Source organism: Leuresthes tenuis, unplaced genomic scaffold (genome assembly GCF_036924035.1).
Source record: "Leuresthes tenuis unplaced genomic scaffold, fLeuTen1.0.hap1 SCAF_2, whole genome shotgun sequence".
In the NCBI taxonomy this organism is placed as follows: domain Eukaryota; kingdom Metazoa; phylum Chordata; class Actinopteri; order Atheriniformes; family Atherinopsidae; genus Leuresthes; species Leuresthes tenuis.
Window position 1 is genome coordinate 19,747,326 of NW_027325356.1, and position 11,658 is coordinate 19,758,983.

Consider the following 11,658-nt stretch of genomic DNA (forward strand, 5'->3'; position numbering starts at 1 on the left):
AATAAGCTTTTGGCACCCTCTGCTGATAACGGCTGACACCTGCACTTCAGATCTCAGTTTGTCCCAGATGTGATAACGATGAGTACAAAATGACAATTGTTGGGTTCCAGCATGAAATAACATCCAAAGTTTTATTTGTCTTTTCTCAAACAAATAAACAGTATTGAATGAAAAGATGCTTGATTAAATAAAAACTGACTGCAGCATCACTCTGTTTCTTTCTATCATTTAGCTGTGGGTAACTGGATATGCATACATACATTTGTGATTTGGACAGTTTATGTGACCTATTTGTTGTTCCGCATTTTGTCTTAAGCTCACAGGCTTCTATTCCTTGGCTGACATTTTGCCTCTTGAGATGTTTGTTGAAGACAAGCGCCTCAGGTACATTGTGGGCACCCTGGCAGCTTCCATGTCTGTACACCTCAGTGCCAGTCTGTGTGGGCAGCAGGAAGGTCACTGGTAAGAGCTGTGTGAGACAAACGGGCATCAGCCTTGCCTTTCATACATAAACATTCACTAAAATTAGTTTCATGGAAACAAATGTGTAATGAAAACTACTAAACATTAGGGTAAATATTTCAAATTTTGTTGTTAGAGCAATGCATTTGATAAGACTACTAAACACAATGAAATCCTCGACATATTCCCTCATGTAAGAGTCAAAGCAGCTAAAATATAGTCTACATTTCTATATTGTGAGGCATAAGTTGCTTTGTTGTAACAGGTTAGATCGTGTGTGCTCACATGTCGAAACATGAGAGATGACAGAAGTGAAGTTAGTGGGTGAAGCTACATTTAGCTTGTCTTGAGTCGGGTCATCGCCTGAATGAAGAAGAGAGACACTGAATATGAGGGCTCAGAAGCGAACTGCACAGAAAATCCAGTGTATTTTTAAATTTTTTTTATATAACTCCATCATGCAATTTCAATTTTAGCTTGAAAATTTCAGGTCACTAAATACCATTTCGTACCTGTGCAGAGTCCTTGCCCTGTTTTGGTTCCCTCCCCCAGCAACATCTCCTGCAGCAGGCTGTCCATTTTGGGCTCACCAAGCAGCTGTGCCAAATGGAGAGTCTCCAACATCTGCCAAGCAACACTGTGCAGGGGAGGAAGGATCAGAAGAAGTTCCCCAAACCTTCCCCGCTGCTCACAAGTTGCATCTTCTAGCAGGAGGTGAGCCTGGAGACGCAAGTGTCGAACTACTCGAGAGCTCTCAAGTCCTGGACAGTCTGAAAGAAAAAGGTAAGAGAATCACGTTTATGTGGAGAGGGGGAAATACACTGATAATAAAGTGAATGAAATAAATGCATTTACAAGGGAATTAACATTGATAAGTTAAGAATAACAAGAAACATTGTACATCTAGATAAGATTTGTAGGACTAAAATATGATTGTTAGATGAGATATTTGAGACTTAGTTTTATAATTATGCAATTAATTCTCTACAATAGAAAAGCAAATTGTTTTTTATATTATACATATAAAAATGAAATATCCTTGTTTCTACATATAAGTGTTTAGACCTTTCATTTGGTTGTTTGTTAAAAATGGCTGTCTCCAATCTTCTAAGAGAACGACCATACGAGCTCTTCTTTGTGAAATTCTCCAGTTTCCCTTGAAAGGAACATTCAAGTTCAACCAGGTTGGATAGGGAGCATCTGTGCAGAGCCTTTTTTAGGTCTTCTCAGAAATTTTCCACTGAGTTCAGGTCTGGATCATGTCTGGGTCACTTGCACTATTTTTCCCTACGCTTAAGTGTTTCCAGCCAGTCTCACCAGAAAATGTGTCATAGGAATGTTTGTTCACATGTCCAAGATGTTGTAGCATCACAATACAGGCAGAGAAACTGTAATGTTTTAGATGACGCTGTGTTGTATGGCGCCAACAGCAGCTGATGTCAATCCACTCCTGCCTCCTGATAGGTGTGTTTGATAGTCATAGTTTTATGATATCACTTTTGTAATAGTTTCACAAAATGAAGACAGAATTACAGTGGAAAACACAGTCATGTAGCACATTTGGAAAATGGGGTCATTAAAAAAGGAAAAATCAGACGTGACAGTTTCACATAATACAAAACACAGACATGTTAAAATTTTAGAAGGCAGACGTAGGCATGTAATGATTTTGGGGCCCAGAGAGTGAACTGACTTTTATAACTCTTGAGCCTTTGTTGTGAACCTGCTACAGTTTTTGTTGTGGATCAAAGTGGGTATCACTTATTCTGCGGTGAGACGTTGGTGTTTTCATGACGGTTACAACTTTCACTTGAGTTTGAAATCTTAAGCGCTGTGGAAAGATTTTTCAATCAGGATTGCTCTGCATTCTTTCATATCTTCCATATCTTTCCCTCTATTCTGACTGTTCTCCTGGATTCTGGCACAGAAAAATATCTCCACAGAATGATGCTGCCAGCACCATGTTTAATTGGAAGGATGATTTTAATGAGACCAGATGTTTTTGCTTCTCATGGTCTGAGAGTTGTTCATGTGCCTCTCTCAGTTACATGCGTTGGTTTTCACTCTGGCACGCACCAGCTTTACTATCTTATTTAAACAAGCCTGTACCTCGCCCATTATATCATGTGAATTCATTAAAGTACTGGTGGCATCCAGTCAAGTTGTACAAACCACTGAGAGAAGCTAACTGAGTGCCACAACAAAGGGAATGAACAGACAGTTTGTAAATGGGATATTCAGCCTTCTATTACATTAACAACACTTTCCAAAGATCCAGTTTTTCCTGGTGCAGAATTCTGTGTGGACTGGTGGGAGAAAAATCAACTGAATCTGTTTTAAGATTAGTGTGACACATGATAGCATCTGGACAACTTTCCATCAATGCAATGTTGTTTCTATTAATAAAGGCATTAAGCATAATTGCAAACTCATAATAATTTTACGTGACAAAAAAAAAAGAAGTAAAATTTCTTTCAAGTCATTGCACCATCTTTTGGTGAAGTCAGAATGAATAAGGCTCCTTTTTGGCTTGCTCGATGTCACTTCAGTGAAGGCTCTTTGATGAACAAGTTCAGAACTCTCTAAAATGTTCTCTAAAGTGTTCTATTGCATGACGAAGTATCAGTGTTTGGTTTGCTCTTCCTGCCAACTATGACATTTCGTCGAATCAAATATGAGTGCGTGTTCCTTTCTGACACACCTTTTAACCAAACATGTTCATACGTATCACATTGTGACAGCCACACACAAATAACTAAACAACACACATACACAAGCACCACATTTCCTTTGGCAGAGCACTGATCCTGGTTAATCAGTTATACGTTTAACTTGGGAAACTCGATCTTATGTATTCCCTCCATACCACTCACCATCAAACACTGACGACAAAATAAATGAGAGCAAGTACTATCTACTCATCATCTTACAACTGACTGGACTGACCTGGGGCAAAGAAAACGATGGCCCTGAGGCAAGCAAACTCTTTGTCCGTGATTTCCAGCTCCCTGAGAGGTTTGACAAGTTCCTCTTGGATTCTGAAAGCTACTCTGCACACTTCCACCTCTGCTCCTCTCAGGGGAATCACAAAGTCATTACCTGTTCAATGAACATAAGCATATCCAACAGAGAGAATTAGTATAGATACAGCCATTACTTGAAATCAATTGTTTCCACCCACACTTGAATTGAATAAAAGAGAGTGCAAACAGTTTTCTCTGTCCTACCTAGAAGAATAAGTTTGTGGTAAGGTAGTGAGCGTCTTGCTGCCCCTAGAATAAGATGTTCTGCAGAATGGGTTCGTAGCAGGCTCACCTGCAAGCAGTTATACATGGGTTTAATATCATAGACAACTTTAACATGGAGAATCATCATTCAAAGCATCACCTAACACTGAAAAATGTCAAAACTCATTGAACTTGAGTTAAAAAGTCAGCAATTATTACTTAGTTCTGCATGGGTGGGTGTAAAGCAGCTCTTAGTATGAAAAGTTTTTGAAGTATTTGGTCCACTTCGTACCCTGTCATCTATTGGGAGGTGACAAAATTCTGGGATGTGTTTTGCCCATTCCACCAGCAGGAGGAGTTGCTGCTTCATAGACTCGAACACGTCTCCCACGCAGGCGGTCTTCTTAGACTTGATGTCATGACTCTGAGGTGAGAGCAGGGCTTGGAACTAAAAGATTAAGCTTTAGTTAAGGTGAATGAGAGTGGTGAGAGCTGTGAAGCAATACAGTGCAAAAAACAAAGTTAAACGGTAACGTGACTAAAACCAACATTGTAGAATTTGTCATTTCTTTACAGAGTTGTAAGCAAATGGTTGTGAATAGTTTGTGTCAAATCAATAAACCATGACCATACCCATATATAACCATGTTCTAATACTTTTCAAGTATAAACAGTTTTTTATTTTTTTAATCAATCTTGTTTTTTACTGCGACGAAAGTGGCTCATTCCAGATCACCCTGATCTTAGTCTGTAATTGATCATAACATTTCTCGCCTAGTTTTTTTCAGGTTGAAAATCCATACAAGCATGCATTTTCTATACCTGCTGAATCCAAGTCAGTGTCGCAGGGAGGCTGCAGCCAGTCCCAGCTGCCATTGGGCGAGATTGTTTACGTTAAACATTTGGTTTCGATCAAGTGTGTAAGGTTCATGTTTAATGATTCCACCTAATCTTTATTTGGCTGGTGTTAAACATTTATTTGAATAGATTTGGAGTCTATCAGTGGTGGTGGAATGTGACTAAAATGTATTTACTTGATTACTGTGAATGAGTTTATGCCAAATCATTGATTATACATCTAACAGTCTTTTCTGTTTCTCCAACAGACGAAGTCTATAGAAGTTGGCCAATGCTTCACCCCAAATGCTAGATACAAAATCAGAATAGCAGTCTATTCTATTCATGATCAACAAATGATTGAATTAAACTTTGCATCCTCTGTATTTTTTAAAATGTTAAAAAAGTGAAGTTCTGTCTGTAAACTACCATACCAGCCACCCTCGGCTTTGAAACCAGCAAGTGTCACTCAGCTCTCAAATCATACAGCAGTATTAATAACAATATTTTTGTTTAACTCCATCCAAATTAAAATCACAGTGGATTCAAAAAAACATTTGACGGTGAGGCAGTTAACAGGTGCTCCCTAGTTATTTGGAAGAAAACTTATTTTGTATGTATAGCATTGTGCAAAAATCATTGAGCTAATATAACTTATGTATTTCCAGTTGTATTAGAACATGTGCAAACATAACTGGAAATACAGTATATAAGGCCAAAGCAATACATGTTTGCCACAAGACCTGTTTCCACATTTTCTTAGTACTGTTCTTGTGTCATTTGGCTTACCACGGCCTATTCTCACTGCTGACCTTCCTGAGCAATGGCTTATTGATAGCTACCCTTCCACGGGGACCATTTCTGATGGAAGTATCTCTCGGATTCTGTGTCAGGTTTTTGCGGCATTCATTCATATAACTAAAGAGCATTGCTTCCAGATACTGTTCATCAACTGTAGATAGTTTTTAGGGGCCTGAAACATCTTTCTTTGTCCTGCACATGTCCAGTTTCCTCATTTTTTTTATGGACAGTTTGCACAACATGGTAAGATGTGCCAAGATGTCAGTGAATACCTCTTTAGAAAACCCTTTAATGGGGCAAAACACTTTTAAGAGTCTGCAAAACGGTGTTATCTTTGACATTTATTTGTAGATGCAATTAAAAAAATGACATCTTTGTGACATGCTGCATGTAACAATTTGCCCAAATAAATCATTTAGATATGGTCCTTTGCAAAGTTGTTTGTTATGTGCAACTACAACTCTGGTTCATCACTTGCATTAGGTGTCTTTTTAATGCCTGAATGATTCATTGGTCAGGGTTAAGTGACTTAGCAAACAAAGATTCCTCTGAAAATATTCAGGTGCAAGGACTGGGCTGAAAATGAGTGCTAAATACACCCACACACATACATATATATATGTATGTATATATACATGTTCCAGTTTTCCATGCAATCCTTCAAGATGTCAGATATGTCTGGTTGTTATTATGTATTTGAAAGCCACAGAGCATAATCCAAGACATAGTGGTGCAATAAATGGGCCATGATTACATGAGGTCCTTTACTTCAATCATGGGTAACTGAATACAACCCACAAGAAGTCTGTTTAAAATGTAACCTGAGAACTTTTCCATCACTAGCCTCCGTCTAAGAGATTTCCAGAAACTGAGTCAGATCAGTTGGTGGTCTTACATGAGAAAAGTGTGGTACCTGTTGCACATTGCACTCCTCCCATAGCAGCACACTGATGGACAGAGTTCCCGCTACTTGTCCCTTGGCTCTGTTACTGTTGATGCAGTCTCTCTCATTCTGAACAGCTGGAGAACAAAGAGAGAAATGGCCAGTCAGAGGAGTTCTCTGGCTTCTGCATACTTCAGTCCTACACTCCACTGCACACACAGTGATGGTAATTCCCACTCTTTGCTTCTAATTTATGTGGCAGTTGATGCTAGGTGATATGAAAAGGACCTGCACTGTTAGTGTCATTTTCAGGTGTAAAAGAGCTGTGATTAAAAAGAAAAACGTAATGGTGGAAAATATGCTTATGTTTATTCATCTCTTTCTATCTTTTCTACCAGTCCACTTACGGCCTGGAAAAAATAAAGAAAGCTATTTATATGCATGATTTTAGGTGACTAAACACAACATACCTATAGAGGGTAATGTTTTAATCAGGCAGTGGAGACTGATGTCTGGATGCTTGTTAGTATAGATTAAGTTTTGTAGTGTTGATAACATGTGGTCATAACTTTTTGATTACCTATCTGCAAGAGTACTTAAGAGCAACAGTCTGGATGGCCTCAGACTAATTTCAGTATGGCTTTACTAAGTCAAACAACATGACCAAGTGTCAAAGTAATCATTCATCAGAGGCTTTCTATGAACAAGCACATTAATCAAACTACATGTAGAGGGGGAGAGCCTCTGCCCCCCTCTGGGCTTTAGTGACTGCTAAGTCTACTTTTGGAATAAAAAATGGTTACAGTGCGCTCAGAGGTCAAGTATAAAATGACAGGATGATGGAGTCTTTTGTAACGCTCTCTACCACAGCTGTAGTTCAGACTTAATTTGCAAGTGATATCACAGCATGTTATGGAAATCGGGCAAATAAGAAAAGTACAGATTTGAAATCGTAGCCTTCACTTCAGAGGGTTGGAAGTAACATACTTCCAGAGAAATGCAGAGCAAATATTTGCTCATGTTCAGGCATGTTAATTATTTATGTGTAGAGACCCGACTCATCAGATCGCATCTCTTTCTCCCTGCTTATCTGTGGCAGTCAGAGAAAGATAAGACGAATGATAAGCATGCATAACATAAATGCATATGTGAAAATAAACAGTGACATGCTTATTATTTCTCAGAACCCAGTCTATTTTTACATGGCAAAAAAACATTTTTTTCAACGTTTTGAAATGCTCATGTAGGTTATTCTAACCCTAATTACATTTTGTGAACTGAACACTGAGGGTAACTACGTATGTCATTTGGAAAAAAAAAAAAAGTTCTGACCTTCCTTTCTCATCCCAGCCTTGAAACATTTTTGTAGTCTGCAGCAGCGACATTGGTTCCTGTTGTCTTTGTCCACAACACATTGCCTGTTGAACCTGAAAAATAAATATAATTTGGGGATTTTTGAAGGTGTTATTAATTTTGAAGCACACTTTGCACTTCTGTAACAAACCCAGAGTAGAATTATTCTATTGTCATCTTTCTAGTACACAAATTTTACTTCCTTCCTTTTGTTTCAAATCCCACTGCCTACATTATCTGAAATTCCACTGGAGCACTTGTAGTTGAATGTTGTAGTTACTGTAGCCATGAGTGGTTATACTCAAGCAGAGAAGAGGAGTTGGCTTCTGAGGTCTTATATGTTGTCTTTGTTCTATTTCAACATCTAATTTTTCAAATTTGTAACACCTTTTCTAATGCTCCAGTGCTGTAGTGACATCTAGTGGCAGACTGAAATCAAAAGAATACCCTGCCATTAACCCTCCCCTTTTGTGCGTGTAGGAAAACTACAGTGGCCATGGAAAATGCAAAAGGTCCGCTCCAGAGTTAGTGTATGGATTGCTCCCTTTGGGCAGCTGTGGTAATGTGGCAGTGAAGCCCAGCAGAGGGTTAGCAGGGGGACCTGTTGTGTCAATGGCTCATTGTAAGCTTAAGAATATGTAACAATTCCTCTTTTCATGAAAATGTAGACTAATAAACTCAGTAATTGATATCATATTGTAAACCTGCCATTAAATTCCATTAATTTCAAACACAGGAACTTTAATTCTTTTAAGTTTGAAAACAGCCAACACCTATTCAAGTGACATCATAAATGGAAATTTATCAGACTACTCTAATTTCCCACCGGAGCTCCTAAAGGCTTTATGTAACTTTTGTTACATATGCAGTGGTGCTCCACAGAGCCTATAAACAGAGTTGATGTGTGAAATTAATACATGGCAAATATTGAAAATTCCAGAGTTTATGAACTGACACTTGAGGCAAGCTTAGACTTGACCCAAGATGTTGTCTCACCCTTCAGCACAATGGTTTAGAAAGGCTTTAGAAAACTGCTGTAAAAACTGCTGCTGCCCCTGGTGTGTCTTGCCTATTTCTAAAAGCTAATTAGAAGACTTTGGTAGATTTCAGCGTATAAAAGGAATACATTAATGCTGAGGAACTATGATGACACTCACCTGCAGCTGTACGTGTAGTTGTTGCGAATGCTCCTCCTGAAGAAGCCCTTGCAGCCATCACAGCTGGATGCACCATAGTGTTTACCTGTGGCCTTGTCTGCACATATGACACACTGAGGCCCGCCTCCAACATCCTGCAACACTGACGAAGCAGGGGCCGACACTGGTGCATCTGCAGATTATAGGGATCATGGATAAAACAAGGAATCCCAGATTTCTGATAAAGTACAGTAAACATTAAAGATGCCTGAAGACAAGTTTGACTTTGCACCAGACAACTGACACAGCCCACAAGGTTCTGAGTATCAGCTTTGTTGAAAGCAGACAGGTTCTATGACTGAAATTATCACTCATAATATCAGATCCATTTTATCACATAAAGAATCCTATTCTATTTCTGTGAAAGGGGATACTTTGGTCCATTTACACAACTTCAGAACAACAGAATCATCTGGTTGCTTTTTCACAGGCCTGTCAGATAAGGTGTGATGATGATAAAAGCATTGTTATGCAGTTGGTGGACTTATCACTGCTCTATATGAATGCCAGGGCCCTCTGAGGAGTTATGCCAGTTATTACTCAGGAGTAAGAGGATACCCTCCATTTAATTAAAGCAGTTAGAGGTCAGTGGTGAAGCAAAGTCCACTACTCTCCTCTGGCTAATTCTACACTGGGCATTCGGTCTCCCCTCTGTGTTTCTCTTAACTGCATGCTTCCAGTGTTTGATTGCTCCTGTAGAGACTGTACAGACCCCAGGCAATGATGTCTGCAAATTGCACACTTCGTTTAGGCAGATGAGGCAGCTGGGGATTACGATTTAACAAGGAAAATGCTTTCTGTGGTCAAAGATCAGTTCGATTGAATTAAGAGATTAGAATCCATTTGCCTTGCAGTTAACAGGATTAGAAGAGCAGCCTGGTGGTAGCGCTTCTTCATTTACACTGCCTGTTAAAAGGCCTGATTCAGCTCAACGGGCCTAATTACAATGACAGAGTGTGGGATTATGGGGGAAATCTAAAATTAAAACTGATTAACTAAAATGAACACTTGAATTAGATAAAAAAAAGTTTCACCAATACAAAATATTTCTGAGTATGATCAGTAAATTTGTTCAATTATAAAGCTAAATTAATAATCAGCCACAGCTTTGTAGATTGATATTGCTAATGACCATTAATTGGAGCCTAAAATCAACATGTTTTCAATGCACTCTTTTTTCATACAGTCAGAGCTCAGATAGCATATGCCTACGTATCAGAATGATGTGATCTTCCTACCTGCTGCATTTGTTGGCGGTTGTATCGGCATTGAGTTGTTTAAATGTTCAGTGTTTGTTGCAGAAAGGATAGTTCCAGAAAGCCTTGTGAATCTGACAAGGTTCTATGGTTTGACAGGTTTCAAGACTTCTTAATCCGCAAAAACTCCAGCAATATCAGATGTAACTGGCAGTTCAAGCATTCAGCTCAGATTCCCTTTGTCACAAGTCTCACAAGTGTGAGTCCAATCCTCTCCCTTCCTCGCAGTTTTTGTTTTTCATCTATTCTTAAGCTTCTTTAAAGTGTCACTTCTAATGTTCCTGTGGTGTGCTGAAAAGCTTCCTCTGTTGTGGCCCACTTTCAGTGACCTCTCAGCGCAGAAGTTTGGCCCACTGTTAGTTAACTTTTTCTCTTGTTGGTAAAGCATATAAAGGGGAAAGTTCAGAGGCAGATAACAAAGAGTCACTGTTAGGACAACAAATAGATAAGACCTGTGAGAAAGACCCGTTAGTAACATGTTACAACATGATCCCTCTTTTTTTCTTTTAGGAAGGAAGAGAAATGTGATTTTAAAAAGTCAATAAGGTAAAAGAAGTGTTCAAAGGTTGCATGCTGGGATGTTTTTTTTTCATTTTCTTTTATTGAATTTTAGCTGAAAATCTACAGAGTATTCTTTTATCTTTGGCAATCAATATCTCACAGACGAGCGATGCAGTTCAAACAAAGTGGCAGACTGTTGAGAGGATTGCATGGTGCCAGATTAACCTTTTGTTTTAGGTAAGTGACACAATAAAATCCCCCCTAGTTGCAGGGGGGCACATGTGGCATTTGTTTACACTAGATAGCTATTTTTTGTCTCCTGCTGTTGATTTAAAAAAAAAAAACAACAAAGTTTTGTGGCGCTATGATGGGGACGAGCTTCCCTCTTTTTTCACCTTTGCTCATAAACATGGCTCAACCTCTTTGAGCGTTATTGATCAGCAATGATGTCCTACTGCAAAGATAATCTATTCTTCCTTGATTCAGACTACAGAAGTACGCTAGTTCAATGTCTTTTCGATCTTCGTTTGACAAATTTCACCACAGCCCAGACATTATGAGCACAGCTTGTAGGAACACCGCATTTTGGATTTCACATATTTACTGTAAGTCAGGGTGTGTATTGGGAAAGAATCCTGAAAAAAGTAGAAGGTTAACATAGTCACACTCTTTTTTTCCCTTTCGCAAATTATAACAAATCATATGTCAGAACACATATGAGCTTCCCCGGTGATGATATCCATCATACTTTGGTGTAATAGGATTTCCTGGGTGAGTAGCACTCCTTCCTTCAATGTCATGCTAGGCCGCAGGTCAGACCTCCCCTGGCAGTGGCTCACGCACTTAAGCTTTGTTTAGGTGATTGATAGATCATAAAAACCACCAAGTCATTGGACAGCAGAATGGTGTGCTCTGGTTTGTGAGATTCTATTACAAAAGCATTAAAAATTACCCATGAATATTGGATGTCTAGTTTTAACATCCAAACACACCAGAGTAAAGCCATATGTTATACTATGACCATTATGACCAACTATGGAAATGTTCAGCTCTTGCAAATTGAATTTATTTTTAGTTATTAGTTTTTCTAAAAAAAAAACCTGTTTAGTACCAAGAAATAGGGTTAAGTTTGATTCTGTCCT

At 38.8% G+C, this 11,658-nt stretch overlaps 2 protein-coding genes across 3 annotated transcripts in view; one reads left to right on the plus strand and one right to left on the minus strand.

Moving 5' to 3' along the window:
* The window catches only part of phlpp2 (PH domain and leucine rich repeat protein phosphatase 2), a 117,045-nt gene extending 108,017 nt beyond the window's left edge, over positions 1-9,028 (plus strand). The window contains exon 20 of the transcript XR_011914935.1: positions 9,016-9,028. The gene's annotated coding sequence lies outside the window, so the exon portion shown is untranslated. The remainder of the gene's footprint in view (positions 1-9,015) is intronic.
* Positions 113-10,380, minus strand: hnf4b (hepatic nuclear factor 4, beta). 2 transcript variants are annotated; one of them, XM_072380570.1, is made up of 10 exons: positions 9,998-10,379; positions 8,721-8,892; positions 7,543-7,637; positions 6,241-6,347; positions 3,982-4,137; positions 3,690-3,777; positions 3,409-3,561; positions 975-1,232; positions 748-825; positions 113-469 (listed from the first exon to the last, which is right to left on the minus strand). In XM_072380570.1, the coding sequence occupies exons 1-10, from the start codon at positions 10,026-10,028 to the stop codon at positions 426-428; spliced, it is 1,182 nt and encodes a 393-aa protein (XP_072236671.1). In that variant the 5' UTR covers positions 10,029-10,379; the 3' UTR covers positions 113-425. The 2 variants fall into 2 exon arrangements, with proteins under 2 accessions (XP_072236671.1, XP_072236670.1); XM_072380569.1 differs by having other exon boundaries at positions 113-825; positions 9,998-10,380.
* Between the last annotated feature and the right edge of the window lie 1,278 nt (positions 10,381-11,658).

What these genes read in the sequence shown, in the direction of transcription:
- hnf4b (XM_072380569.1), bottom strand. Translation starts at nt 10,028, where the DNA reads ATGCCGATACAACCGCCAACAAATGCAGCAG. An exon ending in CCACAAACTTATTCTTCTAG is followed by an intron (nt 3,562 to 3,689) that starts GTAGGACAGAGA and finishes TTCATTGAACAG; the next exon opens with GTAATGACTTTGTGATTCCC. An exon ending in AGGGCAAGGACTCTGCACAG is followed by an intron (nt 826 to 974) that starts GTACGAAATGGT and finishes TTCTTCATTCAG; the next exon opens with GCGATGACCCGACTCAAGAC.